This window comes from Mchenga conophoros, linkage group LG11 (assembly GCF_057382185.1).
Source record: "Mchenga conophoros isolate Kocher_MC1m ecotype Shallow Benthic linkage group LG11, M_conophoros_male_GT1.1, whole genome shotgun sequence".
In the NCBI taxonomy this organism is placed as follows: domain Eukaryota; kingdom Metazoa; phylum Chordata; class Actinopteri; order Cichliformes; family Cichlidae; genus Mchenga; species Mchenga conophoros.
In genome coordinates this window covers 12677973-12703531 of record NC_140536.1, presented here as the reverse complement: position 1 = coordinate 12703531, position 25559 = coordinate 12677973, and the positions used below count along the sequence as shown (strand labels likewise).

General features: G+C 43.7%; 2 protein-coding genes and 1 non-coding gene across 3 annotated transcripts; 1 reads left to right on the top strand and 2 right to left on the bottom strand.

The window, feature by feature from the left end:
• Positions 1-12457: 12457 nt before the first annotated feature.
• Positions 12458-12566, bottom strand: LOC146563690 (U6 spliceosomal RNA). The gene has a single exon (XR_014894516.1). It is a non-coding gene; the product is annotated as a U6 spliceosomal RNA (small nuclear RNA).
• A 3567-nt stretch (positions 12567-16133) lies between these two features.
• LOC146563689 (fucolectin-7-like) lies at positions 16134-21496 on the top strand. Its single transcript, XM_085290938.1, has 8 exons — positions 16134-16271; positions 16385-16408; positions 17386-17680; positions 19008-19156; positions 19334-19615; positions 20169-20215; positions 20300-20387; positions 20866-21496. Exons 1-7 carry the CDS (start codon positions 16238-16240, stop codon positions 20357-20359), a joined length of 891 nt encoding a protein of 296 aa, XP_085147064.1. The 5' UTR covers positions 16134-16237; the 3' UTR covers positions 20360-20387; positions 20866-21496.
• A 60-nt stretch (positions 21497-21556) lies between these two features.
• Positions 21557-25051, bottom strand: LOC146563688 (uncharacterized). Its single transcript, XM_085290937.1, has 6 exons — positions 24760-25051; positions 24560-24679; positions 24285-24403; positions 23924-24091; positions 23215-23339; positions 21557-23102 (listed from the first exon to the last, which is right to left on the bottom strand). The coding sequence occupies exons 1-6, from the start codon at positions 25049-25051 to the stop codon at positions 21770-21772; spliced, it is 2157 nt and encodes a 718-aa protein (XP_085147063.1). The 3' UTR covers positions 21557-21769.
• Positions 25052-25559: the final 508 nt, after the last annotated feature.

Sequence of the window (25559 nt, the reverse complement as noted above, 5' to 3'; positions counted from 1 at the left end):
GGAAAAAAATTCTTCAAGATGGTTTTTGTAAATTTTTTTATTTTAGCACCCAAACAAAGCTAAAAAAGGAGACAGAATTCAAAAATATAATTGTCACAGCGTGGAATGGACAAGTTTAACTAAGTGATTTTATTTTGCATGTGTTGCTGTGTTTTATTAGTTTTAATTTTTTAATAATGTACAGTTTTTTGTTCTTATGATTTTATTGCATGTTTTTATTGTATATATTAACTTGTCCTGGAGAGACTCCAGCCCCTCCTGATCACTAATTGCACACACCCGGCAGGTCACAGAGACCTGGCAGGACAGAGCGAGGGATTGGCAAAGTAGATGGTGGCAGGTGGCGGCGGCGGCGATAGAAACCGAGAGATCGGAGGATATTCTCGAGGGAAGCTTGAAGACACTGGCGAATTGGTTGCAGAGAGGCAACTGGGAATATTCTGCTGCGGTGCGGGAGATTCGCAGCTGGGGGACGAGCAGAAGTAAGCCGGATTTCGGGCGAGACAAATGACGCGCGCTTGGGCCTAGGATAGCACCGGTGTTCCAGATCTACTGGCGTTTAAATCAACTGGCGTTAGTCGAACAGATGTGCGGCAGTCTTGCGTTTCAGGAGCTGCTACCGACAAACCAGCAAAAAAAACGCCAAATGTGTCATCTGTGACACTTGTGAGGTTATCTCAAACACACTCCGTCAGTCTTGATGCTGTTGAACAACTAAATGTTTAAAAATGTGGCGAGTTTACCTGGTGATATCCTCACGCACGACGCAATCGCGAAAACAGCAAACAAGTAATACCACACCGATGTTGTTCACAGGACAGAAAGAGTAAACGATCGGGAGACTCTTGTCGTCGTTATCGTTCCCCCCCACGGTTTATTTCTCCAAATTCAGCGTTTTTGCTTCACAACTACAGCGTGCAGTTTACTTTGTGCATGGACTCGAGTCAACCAGCGCCACCTCTGGCCAAGTGCCACAGCCTACAGCCAGATCAACTTGTGACACACATCTGCACCACGTTTGAATTCGTGTCATGCACATTTGTACCTTTCAATTGTGTCTGTTTGTGCGTCATGCAAATAAACCTTTGAAATGAATGAAATGACACTAATATTTCACTAGTGTTGTAACATCACATGTCGTTAGTGTAGTATGCCTGTGTCTTTTCTCTGCGAACAAACATGTTAGAGTTGGTTGTTATATACAGTCCGTACAAGTGTGGTTAATCTAACGAACATTTGTAAGGAGATGGCAGTTACTGTGAATGTACAGTGGGTGATTAGTAATAAACAGTCAGACAATGACTCTGACAATCTCATTCAGTCTTGCAGATTGAATGCACCTTCTGTGGAAAGTGGTACCACACAGTGTGTGTGGACTTCCCCTGTGCAGAAGGCGACTACAAATGTTGTGGGTGCTAAATAAACAGAAGAAAGTGATCCCTGTTGTCTTTGCTTACTGATTGTTTTCAGTGTTGACAATCCACATTGCCGGGATTGTATCTGTCAACATGTTTGTGGGTAGATTTGGATGTACCAGGGGTAAGTGCAGCCACTCAGCCTCTACTCAATGTGATCATAGCAGCAGGTGCAGATGTGTCACAAGTTAATCTAGTAGTAGGCTATGGTACTTGGCCACAGGTGGCAGCAGTGGACTGACCTCCATTGGAGACTGCTCCAGCTGCTGTGTGATACTGGATCTGCTACAAATTGAAGATCATAAGCAAGTTTTGGAAATTAACCCTTGTATTAAGTTGAAGAACAAACAATTGACATTGATTTTGTTGCGGGTCATTTAGATCCGTACTGTGTAAATCCACTCAGAATTATCCAAAAACTGCAATAAAACAATAGCAACTTTATTTTCCATTAGATAAACATGTAGAACACAGACATACAACAGTTAGACTTTCCATAACTATTTTAGGAACAATTTGGTTTTTCTTTCTTACAAACACATTTCTTTTGAACTTGCCCAACGTTCTCAGTTTTTCAATGCTCAACATTTTCTATTTTGTCCACATGATGGACAGAATGTAACTGTGTGCTTTCTGCAGATGTACTTCTTGCATTTCTCACAAAAAGTGCTTGTTTTCAAACAGGAACCTTCCTAACTAAGATTTAAAACAAAGGATTTCTACGTCTCCTCCAGTCTCACAAACAGATGACAAACCAAGCGACACACCTGAGTCACTGACTTTCTTAAATCCACTCACTCTCACTGGCTTTTTATTACTAATCACTGTGTAACTGCTGTGAATTCACAGTAACTGCCATCTCCTTACAAATGATCATTAGATTAACCACACTTATACAGACTGTATATAACTACCAACTCTCCAGCCATGTTGATGGATTGCCTATATTGGCTGGAAATATTAATTTCCAGGGAAAAGACACAGGCAGACTCTGCTTACAGGATGTGACAACACTAATGAAATATTGATGTGTCATGTTTGTGTCACGGGGTGGAGAGAGACAAGTTACCTAGGTTTTTTGTTGTGCATGTTTTTGTTGTGTTTTGTCTTTTTAATGTTTTAATATTGTACATTGGGTTATTTTTATGAGTTTTACTGCATGTTTTAATGGTATTTATTTGGTGACTTGTCCTGGAAAGACTCCGCCCCTACCTGATAATAAACTGATCACACCTGCGAGAGATCCCAGAGAGGCCAATAAGAGGGCCTGGCAGACCACAGGAGGGAGTTCGACCAGTGTCGTTAATCTAAGTGCACGACACCCCCCCCCCCCCCCCCCCCCCCCCCCACATCATCTGTTACCAGGCAAACTCCAGTGCAGCCTGCCGAATGCACACAGGCAATATGTAGTAAATCATACTGTAAACATGTAGACAACCTTTCAATAGCTGAACTTTGCTCCATTGATCGGCCAGACATCGCGCTGCCCGTAGCTTCAAACCATTAATTAACTTAACCGAGCTTCAACCCTTTAATTATGCAATATGTGTATAACATGATTACAGTTGCACCTGCAATGAAAGATTATGTGCTTATGCTAACACCTGAAATACAGACTTTAATATAACCTCACCAGTTTCAATAAATGTGTCAATGAAATGATAACAATGATAAATCATAAATGATGCAACAATAATAATAAGGATTATGAATATAAAATAATATTTCATCTCGACAGCAGAAGAAGAACTACTTCTGCAACTGGCCTAAGGAAGGTTCTTGTGTCACCTTGGTCGGTCGTTTTTACTTCAACCTTTCTCACATGTCCATCCTTCCCAGGAAAGGTTGCTGTGACTATGGCCATGGGCCAGTAGTTGCGGATGGTCTGCTTGTCCCTGAGGAGGACCAGATCCCCAACTTGAAGGTTTCTGCGTGTCACTGTCCATTTTTGTCTTTGTTGTAAGGATGGTAAGTATTCTTTGCTCCAACGGGCCCAAAACTGGTTCGCGAGTGCTTGAACTTGCCTCCATTGTTTTGTGAAGAGGTCCTTATCTGTGAAATCTCCTGGAGGAGGTGGAACTCCTGATTTCTGTGTGAGGAGCATGGCTGGTGAAAGAATGAAAGGTTGGTGTGGGTCTGTAGACACAGGTAGGAGTGGACGTGCATTGATGATGGCTGTAATTTCTGCCATTAGTGTTGACAGCACTTCATGGGTCAGGCGACTCTTTTGCTGCAAGAGCATTGAATCAAGGATTCTCCTGGCAACACCAATCATCCGTTCCCATGAGCCTCCCATGTGGGAAGCATGTGGAGGTCTGAAGTTCCAGCTACATCCTTGCTTGCTGAGGTACCCCTGTACAGTATTATCCATCTCCAACTCCTTGCTAGCTCCAATGAAGTTGGTCCCACAATCAGACTGAAGTTCTTTTGCAGGGCCTCTGAGAGCGAAGAACCGCCTGAGAGCATTTATACAGCTAGATGTGTCCATAGACTCAATCAGCTCAATGTGGACGCCCCTTGAACTCAAACAACTAAACATCATGGCCCACCGTTTGCTCTCTGACTGTCCTCCTCTGGTGCGTCTGGTTACAACAGACCAAGGCCCAAAGACGTCAAGCCCCACGTATGTGAAGGGAGGGCAAACCTTGAGACGTTCCGGCGGTAAGTCAGCCATACGTTGTTCTTCCGGTCTCCCACGCAGCTTCTGGCAGATTACGCATTTGTGTAGGACTGAATTGATTAGTCGCTTCCCACCCAAAATCCACAGTCCAGCTGCCCTTACTGCACCTTCTGTGAGATGTCGACCCTGATGTCTCACCTGCTCATGGTGATGTCGTACGAGCAGTAAGGAAACGTAGCTGTCCTTGGGTAGGATTACTGGGTTCTTTTCTTCACACGTTAGTTGAGAATGTTCCAGTCTGCCTCCAATGCAGATGAGACTACTCTCCAAAGTTGGACTGAGTTTATGCAACGGGCTGTTTGTGGGCACCACTTTGTTTGCTTGGAAGGCTGACAGTTCCTTGGAAAAGGCTGGCATTTGTGCTGCTTGCAGAATGACATGTTTTGCTTGAGCTATTTCATCCACAGTACGAGGTAAGCGACATGTGTGCCATCCTGTACACCTGCTGTTTTGGTTTGAATGTTTGTGAGATCTTGCCACATGGATAAGGAAAGCCACTGCTCGCAGTAGAGAGGTAAAGGTGGAGAAACGGCGAAAGCGATCAGGGGTAAGTACAGGTTCCTTCAGATGAGTAGTGTAGGTGCGTACCTGTGGTCGAATCTCTGAGTCATTTCCCAGGTTGATGAGCTCAAACGTCTCACTGGTTTGTGTTGTTTCTGCAGATAACTGATGCAGGAATGAAGGTCCGGTGAACCAAGAACTCTGTGTCAGATGGGATGCAGGCAAAGATCTGGATGCATGGTCCGCAGGGTTTGCTTCCGAGCACACATAATGCCATTGTTCTGGTCTGGTAGATTGTCGGATACGTTGGACTCTGTTATGGACATATGTGTAGAAGCGTTTTGTCATGTTACAAATGTACCCGAGTACCACCTTACTGTCCGTGTAGAACCTGACAGCATCCAATTTCAGATCCAGCTCCTCCCGGATGAGATCCGCCATTTCTACTGCTAGGACAGCAGCGCAGAGTTCGAGCCTCGGGATTGTTGGTTCAGACTGGGGTGCTAATTTGGCTTTGCCCATAACAAATCCTACTTCCACTTTTCCATCCTCCTGGATGGCTCTCAAGTAAGCGATAGCCCCAATGGCCATAGTTGAGGCATCTGAGAATACAAACAACTCTGTACGCACAGCTTTGGTGAGCGAGGTTGATGTGTATGCACGTGGCACATGAAGCTCCTTTAGGACTTGAAGAGAATCTCTCCAGGTTTCCCATTTCTTCAGCTTGTCTTCTGGGAGAGGTGCATCTCAGTCAGTTCCGAACTAAGTTCCCTAAGAAGAGCTCGTCCCTGGATTGTGACGGGTGCCAGCATACCCATTGGATCAAAAACACTATTGACGGTAGAGAGGACTCCACGTCGGGTGAAAGGTTTGATAATAGTTGATGCAGAGAATGTGAATGTGTCTTTTCTGATCTCCCAAAGCAAACCCAGGCTGCGCTGCATGGGTGCTGTCTCTCCGCTCAAATCCAGATCCTTGATGAGCGCGACACAATCTTCTGGCGGGAAAGCTCCAGTGACTGCTGGACTGTTCGACACAAACTTGTGCAAGCGGAGGTTTGATTCAGCAAGTGACGCCTGAGTCCGTTGGAGAAGCTTGATTGCTTCTGCTTCAGATGGGAGAGACACCAAGCCATCATCCACGTAAAAGTGCCTTTCCACAAATTTCACTGTGTTGGCACCGTACTTCTGGGCACCTTCAGCAATGGCTCTTCGCAGACCATAGATGGCCACAGCCGGAGATGGTGAGTTGCCAAAGACATGAACCCTCATGCGATAGTCAATAACTGCCTTGGTGAGGTCGTTGTCCTCATACCACAAAAACCGGAGGAAGTTGCGGTGCCTTTCATGGACCAAAAAGCAGTGAAACATTTGTTGGATGTCGGCGAGGATAGCTACTCTCTCCCTTCGAAAGTGTAGAAGGACACCCAAGAGAGAATTGTTGAGGTCGGGACCAGTCAGAAGCACGTCATTGAGGGAGACCCCGCAGTACTGAGCGCTGGAATCAAAAACCACCCTGATTTGGTTGGGCTTTTGTGGGTGGTATACCCCGAATGATGGAAGAAACCAGCACTCTTCATCTTCCCTCAAGGGTGGTGCCACCTCTGTGTGACCGTTGGCAATGATCTTCTCCATAAATGCCACATATTGCTTCTGCATCTCGGGTTTCTTCCTGAATTGGCGTTGCAAGGATTCAAACCTCTTAACCGCATGCTCTTTATTATTTGGCAAACGTTGCCGTGGTTCTTTGAACGGCAATGGAGCAACCCAACTACCAGTGTCATCTCTGTGGACATTTGTATCCATGATCTCTAGGAAGAGGATGTCTTCTATTGATGGGGCAGGTTTGTTATCATGTTCAGATTGGTTAAACACTGTGTGTCCTAGCATCCTCTCTGGCATTTTGTTAGACTCGTTGAAGCTTGGCTGTATTTCTTTGACCTGCATGAAACTTGCACAGGGCTGAAATATGGAATGGCGACCGCTGTCTAGCACATGGGTCTTGAATGTGTCAACTATTGGCTTATGCACATTACCTAGGCACACCTCCCCTATCACCACCCAGCCTAGATCGAGACGTTGTGCAAAGGGAGCGTTGTGCGGCCCGTTAACTTGCTGCCTGACCTTGTGTGCTCTAAGCACGTCTCTCCCGAGCAGCAGGAGTATCTCTGCTTCTGGGTCTAGATCAGGGATGTGTTTGGCTATATGGTGGAGATGAGGATGATGCAAAACTACACCTGGTGTTGGGATTTCAGCTTGATTGTTAGGGATTTCAGGGCACTCAAGGAGTGGTGGAAGAGGTATGAGAACGTTGCCATTCAACGACTCTATCTGGAATCCTTCTGCCTTCCTGCCATACGTTTCGATGACGCCGGAGCATGTTCTGAGATGGTATAAGAGTGGTTTGTTCTCCACACCAAACAGCTCAAAGAACTCTGGCCTGGCTAATGAGCGATTGCTCTGGTCGTCCAGAATTACATAAGCTTTAATGGCTTTGTGTTTTGAATGTTTGGGGTAGACCTTTGCAAGGCAGATCTTAGAGCAAGAACGACCCCACTGGCCGGGGCCACAAACCTCTGTGCAGCTGGTTCTAACATCAGTTACATTAGAGTCATCTTCTCCCTCCCCGCCGTTCTCTTGTGGTGGTGGAGGAGCCTTGGTGAGTTGAGGTTGTGGGCCAGGGTGCATGGCTGCATCATGATAGATGCTTTCACACTCTAAGCATGTCACGGAAGATTTGCAGTCTTTGGCAACATGTGAAGTTGAAGAACAACACTTGAAGCATATTCCTTTCTGTTTTAGAAAGGCCTTCCTGTCATCCATGGACTTGTTTCTGAATGTCCTGCATTTTTTAAGTGGGTGAGGTTTATTGTGCAATGGGCAGTTCTTGTTAGGGTCGCTGTTGATTGTAGAGACATCTGTTTTGTGAACTGCGATAGACTTGTTGGTGTTAAAGCTCTTCATAGGTAATCTTTCTGATTTTGTGGGGTTTGCGCCGTTGCTTTGACGAATAAAGCTGGGGTCATTTCGCTTCTTTGCCTCATGACAGACAAAGTTACAAAAGTAACTAAAGGGAGGGAAGCAGCCGTTATTCTCTTCTTTGTACCACGACCCAGATGACACCCACTTCTCCTGGAGCCCATATGGGAGCTTGTCTACTATGGGTCCAATACCTCTGGAAGTGTCTAGATATGACAGCCCAGTGAGGTATCCATCCTCCTTGGCGCCTTGTATCTCCATAAGCAAATCCCCAAGTTCACGTAATCTGATGTGATCTTTGGCTGCAACTGTCAAGTCTCTGAAACAGTGACTGCTCGATCATTTCAGGGGCACCATAGCAGTCATTCAGCCTCTCCCATGCCTTGCGCAGAGCCAAACCAGCATTATTCACATGCACTGAGCGTATGCATCTTATTTGCTGTCCAGACTCTTTTCCTAACCATTTGGTCATGAGGTCTAATTCTTGTGTTTCTGTAAGTTGAACCTCAGCCACAGCGTTAGTGAATGAGGACCGCCATGCACGGAAATTCTCTGGCTTATCATCAAATTGGTACAGTCCTGACGTAACGAGATCACGTCGCGCCAAATATTGTGCCAGAGGGTCTGGTGGTTGTGACACGCTCATTGGAAGCATATGCCGGGGTGTTTGTGATTGAGCACCTATATACGTGCGAGGGTTTGCTCTTTCGACGTCGGTCTTCAATTCAGCTCTAGTCAGTTTAGACAGGTTTGTTGTGGGTGGATGCGTCCCATTATCCACTTCAGGCTTGGGCTTGCTATTGCTATGTTGGAATTCCGCTAAGCTTACAGGTGGATGCCATGTTCTGAGACTGTCTTGTGATTCTGCACGGTCTACAGATTTAACAGGTGGGACAGATACTGGTGCGAAGGTAGACTGATTCTGATCATTTGAGAGCAACATATTCACTAGTACGTTGCAATCTAAGCCTGTCTTCTGACTCAGATTTCACATTTTCTACATTTCCATGCATTTCTGCTACATCTTCTAACACCTGTGCTTCAGCGATGGCTGCGTCTGCTTCACGATTTAATGTTAGCACTTCCAGCTCTGTATCAATTCTAGCGGCTTCCAACTGATTTTGAGCTTCTCGAGTTTTCCTTTCTGCTTCTCTAGCAGCCTTTTCCAATTTTAATTTAGCCTCCTGGCTAGCATATGATGCTCGTACCTTCTGCTTCAGCTTCTGCTTTAGCTCTGGCGCGAGCCGCACTTACAGATGATGCTGATGTCACGTTGCTCCTGGTATTTGATACTGATGACTTGTTGCTTGCTGCCATCACGAACACGTGGGACCATCGAGTGCCGCCTTTTCACTGTAGTGTTCTGTTGCAGAGTGTAGCAACTCTGATCAAACACCAAGCTAAACCTCTGTCAATGAATACACGAGTCCGAGTAGAGTTGACTTTTTACTCAGAATCTTGATTTGACAAGCGGTGAAAACTGTAGTTGAAAAGAAATACAGAATAGAAAAAATGATCGTTTACATAAATATTGCATCACGAAATAACTCAAAATGTGACCTTACACCTTCGTGTTAGCTTTAGCAACAGTAATGATCATCAAAACTGCCTTTTTTAACATGTACAAATCAACCTCCATGAATCACAAACAAAATATAATTTTTAACAAATACCGCTATTTATGCCTTTTTAACACCTTCATCATTAAATATATACATTTACGGCGTTGCCTGAACAATGTTCCCAAGTGGATGGCTGTGGATAAGCCTCAGAGCAAGACCGCATGTCCCTCTCCCTCTTAGAGCAACCAGGAAGAGGAATTAAACAGGAAATGAAGCAATACAGGTAACCCACCAGGAAGTGAGGTTATTAGCAAGTTCACCTTCAAAATTAAAGCTTCTTAACATTTTTAACTCTTTTTACTGTTCTTTTTAACTTAAATACATACAAAAGAATTATTTTAAAGCAAACATTAAAGATAAATAACATAAATGCCTTTGAGGCATCACAACACATATGCTTTCAATTGTGTAATTTAAGTAATCTAGGTAGGTCTTTAGTTAGAGCTACCTAGATAGAGATATAGTGTGTATCTGTGTGCATGAGCGTGTTTGTGGCCTGGGTTTAGCCACCCGAGGTCTGAGGGCCCGCCACCTTCCATCCAGTGTGGTCGGGGAGATTGGCCCCCACACCTGGGGTGGGGGGACTGACAGACATAGACAGAGATACAGGCACACACAGACACAAACATGCATTCCCACCCTCATGCACACACAAATACTCGCAGTGTGAGAAGCGCTTTGCTCTAAATAATTCTGCATAAAACATGAAGTCCCGACTAAATGCAGAGCAGAAAGTAGACACAATGATGGACTTGTGAAGGTTTTTTCCCCGGCAGCTTATTAATGAATGACTGATTGTTAATAGTGGCTCTTTTTCTTTAAAGTAGACCAAATGTCACTGAATATATCTTATTCACACAGCCTCCACTGGTGAAGTAAATTTCCCGGTATACTGAGGTATTTGCTTGTGCTGCTACTTGGATGCACGCACAATGTAAGTTGAACATGGTGATTATAACAATCGTGGTATGTTCACGTCTGCAAATGAGATGTAAAAGTCTGGGAATGCTTTGCCTACTGAACATAACAGCCTCACTCTGAGTGTAAACAGGAGAAATGAATATTTTCATGTTGGCAGCTATGAGGGAAGTGACAGAAATACAAATCCAGCTCTGACTCAGAGAGGGGATTTATTCTCCAGCCACAACCTCCAGGAGTACACGGACACTGTACTCTCGTACATCAGGAACTGTGTTGACAATGTCACCGTCAACAAAAGGGTCAGGGTACATACTATTGTTTGAGTACTTACGATTGTTTTTTTGTACTTTTTATATTTTACATTTATATTTATTATTGAAACTTGCACCAAGGGAGTGGCACTCCAATTTCGTTGTACTCTGTACAATGACAATAAAGGCTATTCTATTCTATTCTATTCTATATCAACATCAGTGTGTCTACAGAAAACTCCAGAGTGAGGGTAGAAGTCTTTTCTTTCTCTTATTAGAGGACACATTTGTGCAAAGAGTCTAAAGTAAAGATGCTGTGGAGTCTGTTGTTCATCACTTTGATTCGTAAGTGGATCATTTGTGGGGAAACTTGGCTCGAAACCAATAGAATCTCAACGAGACCAAAGTCCTGACCACTGACGGCTCACCAGCGATCGTCCACCTCAACGGTGTGCAGATCAAACAAGTTCAATAATTTAAATATCTGGGGTCCCTCGTCGAGGAGAAGAAAGTGGCATCATCAGTGGAGATACACTCCAGAATTGGGCAGGCAGCGCAGCGTTCGCTTCCCTGCACTGGTGCGTTTGGAAGAAGAACAACATCTCATTGGCGACAAAGATCCGCCTTTACCAAACCCTGATCCTGCCCACTCTTCTTTACGGCGCGGAGACGTGGACAATGCTCAAACACGACCTGAGCAAGCTCGAAGTTTTCCAAATGCGTTGCCTTAGATGCGTTCTCGGCGTTTCCCTTCGCGACCGTCATTCGAATGACACCATCCTCACCAGCTGCGGCAGCCAACCGACGATCGGCGACCTAATCCAGCGCCGCCGACTCCGTTGGTTTGGCCACATTTGTCGAATGGACCAGAGCCACTACCCCCATGGCCTACTCTTTGATTTTATGGGACCCCTAACTTCCAAATGTACTTCCTCCATTAAGAGCCTCGGTGTTACTTTTGACAGTGCTTTTAAATTTGATAAACAAATCAGCTCCGTAGTCAAGGGATCCTTTTATCATCTACGGATTTTAGCTAAAGTCAAGTCCTACCTGTGCAGGAACGATCTAGAAAGGGTGGTCCATGCTTTTATTACATCACGGCTGGACTACTGTAACTCCCTTTATGCTGGTTTAGATCGTTTCTGTCTGCATCGCCTCCAACTGGTGCAGAACGCTGCTGCTCGCATGCTGACCGGTTCCAAAAAGAGAGACCACATCACTCTGGTCCTCTGCTCTCTCCACTGGCTCCCAGTTGCTTTTAGAATTGATTTTAAAATTTTACTGCTGGTTTTTAAGGTTCTTAACGGTACTGCACCTCCTTACCTGGCAAAGCTTCTTTGCATTTACTGCCCCAGGAGATCTTTGAGGTCAGCAGACCTGATGCTTTTAGATGTTCCCAGGTACAGATTAAAGACTAGGGGAGAGAGGGCTTTTGCTGTGGCTGCACCCAGACTGTGGAACAGTTTACCTCCTCACATCAGATTCTCCACAAGCCTAGGAACTTTTAAAACTGCTCTTAAAACTCACCTCTTCTCATTGGCTTTTAGCAAGGTTTAACTTACTGTATTAACTTATTGTTTTATCAGTGAGGTGTTTTATGTACTTGTGTTTTATTGTATTTTATATTTGTATTTTATTGTACAGCACTTTGGTCAGTCTTGGTTGTTTTTAAATGTGCTTTATAAATAAACTTGACTTGACTACTCTGGTTGACCTGCCCCACCGATTGGAGGGTGCATCGAAATGCACCAAAAAAGACATGGATGAAACAAATCCAGGATGATTTCAAGGCCCTTCAACTTGACCTCGAGCAGGCAAGAACCATCGCCTTAGATCGAAAAGCGTGGAAGATAATCGTTGGTCAAGCAGGAGAACCTGCGGCACCTACAGCAGCGTACTGGTTGCGCGGCCGACGACCACCGCCGCTCGTCGCCCACTAAACGACAAGAATTGGTTTAAAACTGAGCAGGCTGCTTCTAAGTTCAATATAGTTTTGGACCTAGTGACTTTAAACTGTACTTCCAGCGGGGGAGCTGTCCCCAGGGAGGGGCCGCTTGCCCCTCCCTTTCTTCCCTCCCCATCCTCAGCTGCCTCCCTATTCCCGCTCTACGAATTTGCGTGTCATCCTTGCGCAGGGGCCATGCTAATCTTCTCTGTATCGTATCCAATTTAGCGTACGCGCTTGCCGAAGCAAGCGCGTCCCCTTCTGGCCGCCTGTGCCTCAATTTTATTCTGCAGCCTAGACATCAAAATTACTCACACTCTCACATAACACATAAATATAGGGCCTTGGGGGTGGGCACGTTTTACAGCATCCAGAGGATGGTCGGTGTACTCCAACCCACCTCTGGCGCTGGTGCCCTACCCTCAATTTTAAATGCATTTAGACACTAAGGGTTTTTGGGAGGAGCCATGCTGCTCTCTGAGAGGAAGCAAGTACCATGCTCTCCTGAGTTTTAAATGCACTTTAGAACAGCACACAGCAACACTACATATGAGCGGGCGTAGGGAGGTTTGAGGTCTTCACTCACCCCGGTTCTGTTAGCCGTCAGGGCTGGGGGGCTGGGAGGAGGTGCTGGCCGTCAGACTGGGGTCTGGAATGCGGGGCCTCCCTGCTACTGCAGATAAGGTGGTCCGCTTGCCTCCACCCCAGAGAGAAGGGTTACATCTCCTGGGTCTAGGTGCGGCTTGCCCCTCTGGGAGCGGGGTTACCTGGACCTGGGATATCAAGGTCAAGGTCAAGGTTCTTTATTTGTCACATGCATAGTTATACAAGTATAACACACAGTGAAATGTAGCCTGACACGCTCCTCGACATGTGCAAAAAAATTGGGGGGGGGTGTAGAGGAAAAACATTATATATATATATATATATATATATATGCAGTATATACATTGGGTGAATGTGCAGTAGTAGCAGTAGCTATACTGCTATCTACTATAGTAGATATAGAGTATGTTTGGGGAGTGCGACTGTCTGTGCAGTGTCTATTTGTGTCTGTCTACACGTTGGGTGAGTGCCGAGTATTTGGTTGTGCATATGGGGTGGGAATGCACGTCTGTGTCCGCGTGTGCCTGTTCGTCTGTGTCTATATGTGAGGTTGGGTCTTAGACTCAACCTCTCTGGGTACATCTCAGGCCTTCTAAAGTACGGAGGCCTATCTCCCCTCACCACACTCCCTGCCGGTGGCTGATGCCCTCAGACGTTGGTGTGTTGGTGGTCCTTGTCGTCTGGGCGCTCATGTATGTACCGGCTCACTCCTGGTGGCTGATTGGCGGGGCCGGGCACCTGTGGCCCGGCTGGGCTCCTTCCGGGGGGCGGGATGCCCTCAGGCCTCTGGCCTCTGGGCCTGAAGCTCGGTCCTCCTTGGCACAGCTGGCTGCCGGCAGAGCCCGCGGGCACGCCACTGCAACCCCCTCTGGCCTCTGCTCCGTAGCTGCGGGGTGACCTCTCGTTTGGGGCTCTACTCAGCTCTTCCCAGGAGGGTGGCACGGTCCCCCCCCCCCCCCCCCCCCCCCCCTTTGGTGGTCCTCCTCGGGTCCTTGTACTCTGGGGCCTCTGGATATCTGGGGCCTGGATCTCCTCCATACCTGCTTCATACCCTGGAGGACGGGGCTGTGGCTCCCCACACTCCCTAGCAGATCATTACATGGAGAAACCTTTGGAATACAAGCATGTTGATCCACACAGGTATGCACACAGGTGTACACACGGGTATTCACAGACGCGGACTACACCTTTCTTGGCTGCTGCCTCAAAGCACATTGTGCGCTGTCTATCTTGCGTGCTGCACAATACCGTTTAATATTTAGTATCTACTGTTATCTACTGCTAGCTAGTTTATTGTGATGGTGCTGTTTTTTTTTATCATGTTGCTCTTTGTTGTTTGCTTTCTCTTCTGTTTTTTTTTCTCCATACAGGTGATCCAGGTGTTTTGTTTGTTTGTTTTTTCTTTCTTCCCCCCTTTCTCACCGTCTCTTCTCCCCTTTGGTTTTCTTTCTCTCCCTCTCTTTCTTTCATTCTTTCTCCCTGTCCTATCCCCCAGTCATGTCTGTCCCGTTTGTAGCAACCGAAAATAAAATAAATTCATAATTATAATAAAGGTCAATCAAATGGACCAATATGGCAAGGCCATGATGATCCACTTGGTAAAATAAATCCGCTTGGCATCTTTCTTGGCCTTAAGACAACAATTCTGATGGCTAAAGATCCAAATGGGACACAAAAAAATAAAATAAAATAAAATAAAATAAACTGTACTTCCAGTTTTTGTATTGTGTGTTCTAGATCGAGTTGTTCTTTCATTGATGCCTTTTTTTTGCGCTGTGGTGTATGATACAATACTACCCCTAAGACAGGCTTTGGCAGTGGACTCTGAATTCAACGGGGAGGCAGTGCAACTGTATAAGCAACAGTGTTACATGAGAGTACTTAGATGTTTTTGTCAGAAGCCTTGCTGCAGCATTTTGGACAATCTGCAGACGCTCCAGGGAGTTTTTGTTTAGACATGTAAACAGTGAATTACTGTAGTTTAATTGTGATGAAATGAATGCATGAATAACAATCTCCAGTTCAGTATGAGATACTATAGGGCTCAATTTAGAAATGTTTCTTAAATGATAGAAGCAGGACCGAACCAGAGATTTAACGTTGACATCCAGGGTAAGAGCAGAATCAAAGGTTACCCCAAGGTTCCTGATAGACGATTTCACAAATATTGAAAGAGGACCAACAGCATTCACTAATGAATTGAATTTTGTTGAAGGGAATTTTGTTCGCTCAAATTAAACTTCTCTTTGCTCAAAATAATTTTCTCCTCAAAATGCAACATTTGCACTTGCAATTTTTAATTAGTGTTTTTTTTTATTATTTTTAAGTGCGCTCAGAATAGAGGCACAAAAATTATGCCATAGTGTTTGTTACAGAATAAATATATATTCTTAGTGCTTATTTTTTGTTTATATTGTTTTATAGAGGCCAGTGTAGAAAAACGTCACTGAGTTATAATGTGAGCTAAAGGTCACAGAGTACTGTGTAAGACAGGAAACTCTGCACGCTTTGTGCACCGTTGCAAAAGAACAGGTAGACAGGAAGTGAAACTAGGCAGAGGGTACTGCAGAGTTGTTTTGATCGAAACTGTGTGTGACGTATGACAGAACTATATTATATGCATTTGGCTTGTAATGCTTTAGATTTGCTCAGAATTTTGCCTGAGCACATCCCTTTCCGGAAATAATTCTTGAATAAAAATAATAATTATTTTTGACCACACTGAGTCGGGTTTTCTCTGTTCAGTTCAGGGGATAAAAGAATCGGGTTTAATATGTTACTCCAACTTTAATCTGGGCTTCACACAACTCAACTCACAAGGTGGCAAAAACCCAAAAACATTACCCTTGTTGCTGGGTGTAAGTGGAGCCCCCTGGTGGTCTGTGACAAGTTTTGCTTTAGCAATAAACATTTTCTTGTTCTTCATCTCCCACTTAGCGTCTAGTTTCAAAAACATGTAACTTTCTGTATTTAGAAAGTTACATGTTACATTTGTGCTGCTACTTGGATGGACGCACAATCTAGGATGAACATGGTGATCATAACAATCACGCTATGTTCACATCTGCAAATCAGATGTAAAAGTCTGGGAATGCTTTGCCTACTGAACATAACAGCCTCACTCTGAGTCTAAACAGGAGAAATGAATATTTTCATGTTGGCAGCTATGAGGGGAGTGACAGAAATACAAATCCAGCTCTGACTCAGAGAGGGGATCATATCAACATCAGTGTGTCTACAGAAAACTCCAGAGTGAGGGTAGAAGTCTTTTCTTTCTCTTATTAGAGGACACATTTGTGCAAAGAGTCTAAAGTAAAGATGCTGTGGAGTCTGTTGTTCATCACTTTGATTGGTAAGTGGATCATTTGATGTTCCTGCCTGGCACAGTGATGTTTCAATGATCGTTATAAAGAATGGAAAAGTAGTAATTCACTCATTCTTACATCGTTCTCTGAAACTTCACAGAAAGATCAACTCAACAGGATCCAGGTAAGAGTGCATTTCTAATCAGTTTCTTCAGGTTATATCGAAAAGTATGATGGTGCTTCTGTTGTGAATATACTTATTTGTAAAGGAAATAATATCCTATTTCTCAATTCATTTATTTATGCATCACAGTAGACGTCGCATCTGTGGGAAAATGTTTCATGTGGGGATTTTCTGTTGGACCAAAGCAATATTACAAATATCTGTATAAATATGTTATAAATGTAAATTTATATTGAATTCTGTTATTAGGATACATGATCCCTGTGATTATAAACATGCAGTCATTGGTGTGTGGGTGTGAGTGGATTATATTAAACTGGGTCATCCTTCGGGATGTTTTTAGAGTCAAATTATAAAATTTTATTAATTCTGATGAATTTTTATTTGCTAAAGACAGTGTTGGGAAGGTTCTGAACCGTAGTAAAGGGACATCTGGCTAATACATTGGGTTCCGTGTCGGGCTTGTAGCCGAAAAATAGCTTTACTTTGTTGTCTGGGTCAAGTTTGAGACAGAGAGAGGTGTTAAAAGGCTGCTCCAAAGGAACTTATTGTTTCGGAGGAAAACACGAACACAGTGTACAGTAGATAATATTTTGTATTTTAAATGCGTAACGGCGGTACATGTATTCCATTACTCCCCAACACTGGCTAACGGCATAACTATTCAACATTAACTGCAATGTAATGTAGTGATGCTGCTTGGGAATAATCTGCATGCGTGTGCGTGTGTGTGTGTGTGTGTGTGTGTGTGTGTGTGTGTGTGTGTGTGTGCAGTAGTGGTTTTTGATATGGTCAAGGCGGCATCATGGCATGGCAAAAAAAGAAGTTGCTCGTACCCATTCTGCCTTGACATCATGCTAGCAAATTTTGGGGATTGCATAGTCACTGACCGTTTTCTATTGCCCATTTCTGAAGTATTATTACCACTGACATTGCTTTTTTTAATTTTTTAACTTTACTTTCTGTTACATCATCAGGATGTAGTCCAGGCTGGGAAACTATCAAACTGGATGACAAAGTGGCATTTCAGTCTTCAGTCTACACAGATAAGAATGGTGTCAAATTCAGTGCTGACAGAGCTTTTGATGGGAATATCTTGATATCTGCTCACACTGCACAAGAGACCAACTCCTGGTGGACAGTTGACTTATTGGGTCTATGGGAAATTTCCTGCATCACAATTTACAACACAAATCAAGAGAATGTTGATCTAAGAGGCGCTCACATCCTCATCGGGAACTCATCTGAGAGAAATCCTGCTGACACCACTGAGTAATACCTTCATCTTACTTTGAATCATTCTGTTCTCAGTCAGTCCAATATTTTTAGATGGTGTCCATGAATAATTTCAAGGATTTTAATAACCAAGAACAAAATATTGGAGTTTTTTCTGGTTCTAAAACACTTTGATTATTATGCTTGTAGTGAAATTTGTATGTCACAGTGACTGTAGAGAAACCTCTGTGGTTTGATTTTGCTGATTGAATGTAAATGATAGATGTCACAGCTGATATACTGAGAGGCTGATGATGTACAAGTTAGAAAACACCTGCAAACAAGCAAAACAAAAGCAAATGAGGAAAATATTTTCAACATTTTCTATCACATTAAAGTGAGAAAATGAGAACTGAATAGAGAAAAATGTTGTCAAACATAAAATTCAACCAAACACTTAAATGTCTTTAAATACAGTAACACTGTCATGGTCCTGAGTCTGAGGACTCAGTGTTTTGTGTTTCCTTATGCTTTTGTTCATTCCAAATGTGTATTCTGTTGTGATTTTTGCCATTTGTTAGGTTTCTGTTCCTTGCCTGCCTGCTCCCACTTCTCTGTGTTCCCTCTGTCTGTCCATGGTGTTATTGTGTCTGCTCATGAGTCTGCCTGTCAAGTTCAGTGTCCTGTCTGGTTCTCTGTGTCTGTTAAGTTTCCTGTTTTATTCTGAAAGTTCATGTCTCATGTCAGTGTGTTCAGTTTTACCTCTCCCCTGTCTCGTTAGGTCTTATTTCTCCCAGCTGTGTCCCCCTTCTGTCTCTAACTCCTTGATGACTCCCTCAGTGTATTTAAGCCCAGTGTGTCTTTGTGTCAGCGCCGCGTCGTTAACGGCTGTTCACCCTCACTTGCTGCGTGTTTAGGATTTCCAGTCCTCCTGCATCTCTGTTTAGAGTTTTGTTTGCTTTTGTGAGTTTTATTTTATCTTGATGTTCTGCTCCAGCAATAAAGCTGCATTTTCTGTTTAAACCTCGTGTCCTGAGAATCCTGCATTTTGGGTCCACCACTCCTGCCTGCCACACAGCCGACCATGACAAACACAGAGAACCCTGTATCAGTCCTATCAGATGAAATAGGAGGTCTAATATGGTGTGATGTGGTTTGGAGTAATAATCAAGTATATGTGAAGAATATAAAAATCTTTATTTATTCTCATTTTCCTTTGTTGTTTATTTGTAGGTGTTTTCCTTCTTTCTAAAATGTTCTCAGACAGCAGCTCACATTTATTATCCAGCTGTTCGACTGTCTCCACTGTTTACAGCATGATTTAATCAAACAGAGCCAGAAACTCTTTCTGTACATCTGTCCAACCTTTTGTCTTTGTTTACAGGTGTGCAACAATAAGCACAACTACTAGAGGAGAAACTAAAACATTTAACTGTGAAAATGGAACAAAGTGGGGGCGTTATGTAACTGTGTACAAAAACACATCTGGGTTTTTAATTCTGTGTGAGGTGACGATGAAAGGCAGAAAAAAAGGTACAATAAAACATTCTTACCCACTAAGTTAACTGGTCAGTCAGTAGAGTCAATATAAATGTGTAAATGTTGACAGTAAGAATTATGTGCTTGGATTAACGCAGCATGTTAGACACTCAGAAACACTGTTTGGTTTGATGCTTCTAAGTTTCATGTTTTTGATGTTTTTCCTTTTAGAGCCCTTTAAACTGATTAAAGAGAACAAGACATGGGCAGACGCCCGGTACCACTGCAGACAGGAACACATGCATCTGGTTTCCATCCTTGATAACGAGACCCAGGTCTGGGTTGGGTTGGCGGCTCAGAAGGCTGACACTCCCTTTGTCTGGCTGGGTCTTCAATACATCTGTGGCTTCGACTTCTGGATCTGGGTCAACGATCAGTGTGTATTTTTTGATCAGTGGGCTCCAGATGACACAAGAACAGCAGTCTGTGGCATGAACGCTGCCATGAATAAAGGTGGGAACCATTTGTGGTACAAGAAGTCTGTTTATGATAAATATAATTTCATCTGTGCAGTGTAAGAAGATCCATGGGTTGGTTTTGTTTATTCAGTTAGACAGGTGTCAGTAGTGGCTTGTTGGGTTGTAGCAAACTTTCCTCTAATAAATCAAAGGTGATGGGTTCAGGCTCAGTGTAGCAGGAAGATAAACAGTGGAGAAATTAAGCAGAACTTTTCTATTAACACTCAGAAACATGTTATTGTTTATTTTTAACAATCTTCTACAGCCTATTTAACTGTCTTCACTGCCTCCTTTGTGTGTCGGAAGTTACATTTAGGACAAGCTTCTGCTGCATGTATTTTGATATGATGGTTATGTGAATCAATAATTAGTTATCTTTTCCCTTAATTTAAAACATGATTTATTAATGTCTGTCATGTGTGAACCTGTTGTAAAAATAAAACTGCAAATGGAGCACAAATGTTTGTCAATTCATTTTTTTTCATCTCACCACATCATCACGCCACCTGGTGGATGGGTGATCTGGAGACCCAACTTTGTGAACACAGTAACTCCTTCATTAAGGAAGCTGAGTAGCTGCTGGTTCATGGCAAAAGTAAGGACATGCACTTCACTGGCAGTGACTGACTGAGCAGCATCCTCTAACAGCTTTGTGTAGTAAATTTGTTTCTCTCTGCAGTGGTTTTGTCACAGTGCTGCTCTGGATACTGAAGCAGAAAGTTTACAAGTTCAGAGGTGAGCTGGCTGTGAGACAAGGAAACTATCAGGTACTGTCACTCATTCAATTTAGTCTGTGCTCTCTTATATCAAACACTTCATGAAAAAACATCCAGCTTAGTTAACTGGTACTTTTATAGCTGATAAACAAGTGTCCATTGATGACCATCAGTTTACATTTTTATCAGCAGCATCAGTATTTGAATATTTCCCCGAGTCTTGATCCTAGTTTGCTCATTTCCATGTTTCCTACCCAACAAGTTGTCTCATTAAAAAGGACATTTCTGTCATTTCATTTCACACAGCCAAAGTGCACAGATGTAGTCAGCACTGTGTTACATTGTGTTTTTATTGAAAGTTAAGAAGAACTTGACAAATTTTCTTTCACCTTTATTTTGTCATTTAATTTGCCTTTAAGACCTACAAAATGTAATTTTTCAGGTTTTTTTGTATTTAAAGTTGCTCTTGTCACAAGGCTTAAATTCCAGACAGTTTGGATTAAATTGGCTCCTTTTTATAAACCAACAGTTTTTCTCTCTTTGATCTTGGTGATGTCAGAGGACCTGATCCCAGAGAAGATGAGGAAGGACTACCAGGATGGGGAGAGCCTGACCAGTGTCTCTTTGCACATCTTCAGACAGCGCTGGTGGAACAAGATCTTACTGACAGGCGTGTTAGAGACTGACGGGCACAATATCCTCATGCTGCAGTGTTGACTGTTTACAAAGGTGACCACAGACAGGAAGGAAGTGAAGAACCAGCTGAAGATGGTTCAGACAAAGAGCATAGTGACTAAGCCATCACTATTTCAATAACTATACAGCAGTGACTCTTTTTTGCATTAAACCATGAAACAAAGTGAATTATTTTAACTGCTTCATGTTCTGCTTCACATGTTGCTTGTGGTTGTTAGTTTAAACACAGTATTTCTATATTTCTGATAAAAAAAAGTCTGTTTCAGATGCTGTTTGTATCAGACAAGCTGTTCTGAGCATTATGCAGATAATAAAATCTCTCAGGACAGTGTAGGCTTGTTGTTTGTTCTCTTCACGTTAGTGGCAACAGATTAACTCCTCACATCGCTCCACTCAACATCAACCTTAGCAGATGTTTAATAACAGAAAGCACTTTCGTGAGTGTGTGTAGCGGCTGTAAAATTACCCCAAATGTTCTACTTTAACACACCTTTCAGGATTAAAGACATGTAACAGATTACACGTTGTCATGAAGTTATATTTTATTTTAACAAAAATACGCAGATACAGCTGCTGGACTTGTAGCAATAATAAGCTCATCTCTTGGTCTAGTATAATTTCAAGAGGTTTACATTAAAATATCACCCAAGCTCAGTGAAACTTATGAGGATATTGTGTTGTTTTTATAGCTGCAGCTCCTGTGTGTCTGTGGGTGGATAAATGTGACCAATATAGAGTTAGCTAAACGTTCTGTTTAGACTGAACCCTGCTGTCTGTCTCTCGTTCATACTCTTGCTTCTTCTCAGTGGTGTATTCATGCTGCTCTGTAAAGGCCCCCAGCCAGCCATCTGTCCCATCCTATGGGGGGTCCTGAAGGAGCTGTGACGCTCCATAGGATGATTCTGGGGGCTCCAGTTTAGCCTCCAAAGGGGATTAGGCTGCTGGAAAGCGTGGGACTGAAGATTAATCTGGGCTGCTGTACCTGGAAGAAAGAGCTTTGGGTCTTTCTGAAGCTGAGGCCTAAGATGAGCTCCTGTTGAAGCTGGAAGCTCTTTGATAGTTTGTGGTTGGAGCTGGGGCTGGTAGTACCTCTGTGGCTGAGCCTGCCTCCTGGTTTCTAGAAAGGAGAATTTGGTTTGCACACCAGGTGTGTGTCCTCTTAGAGGTGTAAAAAGAAACTGATGAGTGGTGTTTGCTTGTTTGTGTTGTGTTGTAGGAGGAGGGTGGAGTTTGGGATTATCATGTTGAAGTTCCGGTTTGGGTTTGAAACTGTGTGAGGAGCTCCGCTGTCCTCTCTGTGTGTTCAGGTCTGCAGCAGTCCTCAGAGGGTTTGTGTTTCTGTTCCTCTGCTGAAAGAAGAGCCCTTCGGTAGCCACGTCTGCAGGATCAAGATTTGAATTCTTCAAAGGTGTTTCACAGAGTACAGTCCTGTGCTGTCTGTGTGTCGGGGACACAGTGTGCAGAGGGTCTGACTCTTGAATCGCTGCATTCTTTTCAGCTGTAGTGCTGATGTAGTGGGTATGATCAGGCAGGTTTAGGTGGCTCTGAATCTGGTATTCGCTCTTCTCTTTTTCATTATGCCTTGTGTGTCCAGATTCCATTGTATATTTGGGCTTTTCCACAGATTTACTCTGCACCTCACGCTCCATTTCTGGTTGAATCAAAGGCTTCGGGTACAGCTGCAGAGGTTTTCTTTGGATTTGTGTACCAGTGTCTGCTCTGTGCTGAGGTTGGTTATCCCCCCGGCTGCTCACCAGTGCTGGGCTCTGGGGTTTATGTAGAACTGTCCCAGCTGCTTTTGTCTGAGTGTTTTCAGCATCTTTATTCCAGTCCCACTGAAGACCTGTCTGGTTTGATGTCTGCTTACTGATACCAGTATCGCTATGAAGAGCCGCATGTGATGTGGCGTGTCGGCAAAGAGTGTGGGGCACAGTGATAAAGGTGACAAAGCCGGTGACGGGTTTGGAGCTGGAGTGCAGCCTGTGAAATTCCTGCAGGAAACATGTGACTGCGCTGCCCTTTAACAGAACAGCAAGACTCCGATGGACCTGCCAGGACAACCAGGAGAAGCTGAAGGGATCACACGATCACACACACACACGGTTACTAATTGTACAACAGAAAATTTAAGAGAATACATACAAAAATTGTTGATAATGATGATGTTCCTGCATGTTTATACCTGTATGAACCAGTCAGCACTTCAGTCCAGTCACTGATGATAAAACTCTCTGCAATCTGACCTTTCAGCTTCCTGCCTGTCTTTGCACAGTAGGTCTGTCCATAGACGCTGTGTACTGACAGTTTCTGTGCACACACACACAATTATTTAACACAAACTGTATCATTTGTATTTTTATTGCTGTATCATTGATGGATGTAGATATTTATCTTGACAAACATATCATTTGTTTACTGATTGTCATAAGCAGTCTTTTAAGCAGCAACTTCCAGGGCTAAGAAAACAAATCCTAATTTGGAAGTGATAATTGTGGTACCTGCCTAGACTACAGATTACTGAGTTAAAATGCCCATCCCAGAACAACAGGGATGGGCATCAGCCATTTTTGTTACATGATCCAGTGGCAGCAGCGTGTTTTAGGAAAAGTCCCTTAAAGATCAAATGCTGGCTCATGAAAAGAAAACAGCATGGTCATCATATAGAGCTCGGTGAAGGTGCTTTCCATGTACAGTGTTTGCTTGTGCTGTACTGTTGCATCAGAGATACTGTGGTTCTCTGGCAGGCTTGATTTAAGGTTGCATGGTTACAAGATAAAAAAAGAACAAGATATAAAGCATGTATATGGATACTTAACGTTTTTACTCTTGATTTCTTCAGAAGAGTGCTGCAATTTGAAGGTAGTGAGAAAGAGAATGACGAGTGGACTCACAGGAAAGTTTTTACTGTCGAGTTTGAGGTCCTGCCACATGCTAACAAACAGGTTCAGGTTCAGCTGGTCCAACAGCAGATGTACAGACACGTTTCTCTTCTTGCTCGCCTCCAGAAGATCGCAAAGCAGCTCCACGTCACTGAAGCTGTCCACCACTATAGCCAGGGCCTATAGACACGTGGTTATGAGTTACTGAGGAATCACTTTACCAAACACCTGCAGTCACAGAGATCACTCACACTGCCTCAGCTCACAAGATCCAGCACTGGGTTTTTATTTCACATGCGCGGGTATGCATGCTATATTCCTTTTTACATGTACAAACATACACAAAGAAACACACAGACACATCCAGGCATACCAGTTTAGCCTTTCTGATGAACTGCCTAACCAGGTCTTTCATGCCAGCTGCTCTGCAGTCTGAGGGGAAGAAAACTTGAATCATCTGTTTAACCAACACAGGACCGCTCGATTTCACGTCTATGAAAAGGAGCAAAAGAAAACTATAAACAGCAGTGAATTGCAACAGAAAGCTCAAAAATACATTGCCCCCAAAATGTGCACTGACCTACAGAGGATTTAAACACTTTTACAAAATATTTAGTACTCCATTAGTACCTTTCAGCTGACACTGACCTGACTCTGCCAGAGTACAGTCACTGTCTGCTGACACTTCAGAGCACTGTGTGGGAGAGTTTGAGCCAGCAGATAAACTCTCCAACTCTTTGCCATCATCATGCTGCTCACTAGGATCATCTGCATGAGACAGAAAACCATTTAAAGCAACTCAACCTGGGATAATGGGAACATTAAAGATGCACGGAAATATTTCTAACCTGTGTGACTATCCCTCCCATTCTTCAGGATGTAATTCTTCTCTGGCTCTGACAGAAAGTCCACTTCTCCCTCTGCTCTCAACACCTCGTGGTAATCCTCCAAGCCCCGGCTGAGCAGACAGTCCGCTGCAAGACGAGCGCTCTCGTTGTGGCTCAGGTCCACTGTGGAGCTGCTAGATATGAAATCATAGGAGGAGGAAGGGATGCGGAGGTCTTGGAGACGTCGCCTTACCTTCCCCAGCGGCTTGGACGTCCTGTACCACAGCGCAGACACACTGTTGGAGGCATCCATGGATACAAAGCCTTATTTTCAGGTTAGAGAAAAGTTAGCATGCTGACGTTACAGCTCTGGAAATCAGTTTCTCTAAGAGAGATCTACTGATTCAGACATGCAGACAGGTAAAGAGAGAAAGGTAGATCCACCCCTGCTGAGGGCAAGATGGTTTCCTAAAACATAATGAGAAGTGACAGGTGAAAAGTGAGTCAGTCAGACTGTGGGTGTAAGACAGTGACCTTCAAGTGTGTAACTGTGAAGGTAAAGATAAAGAAATTTACAGGAAATGATGCAAAGATAGAATAAAAATATTAGCCTGTAAAATTTGAGACATCATTCAAAGAAATTCTGCTTTTAGATGTGATTCTGTGGCTCCAATACCTCCCTGTTTGTGCTTTTGTTTGTTAATTAACTTTGGCAGTGACAACAGGGCAGTGCATGCTTTGCAGTTTCCTTCCCATGGCCTGTGACAGAATGATGCAGAAGAACAGGTGAGCACAGATAAAACATGGGTGGAGAGATAGAA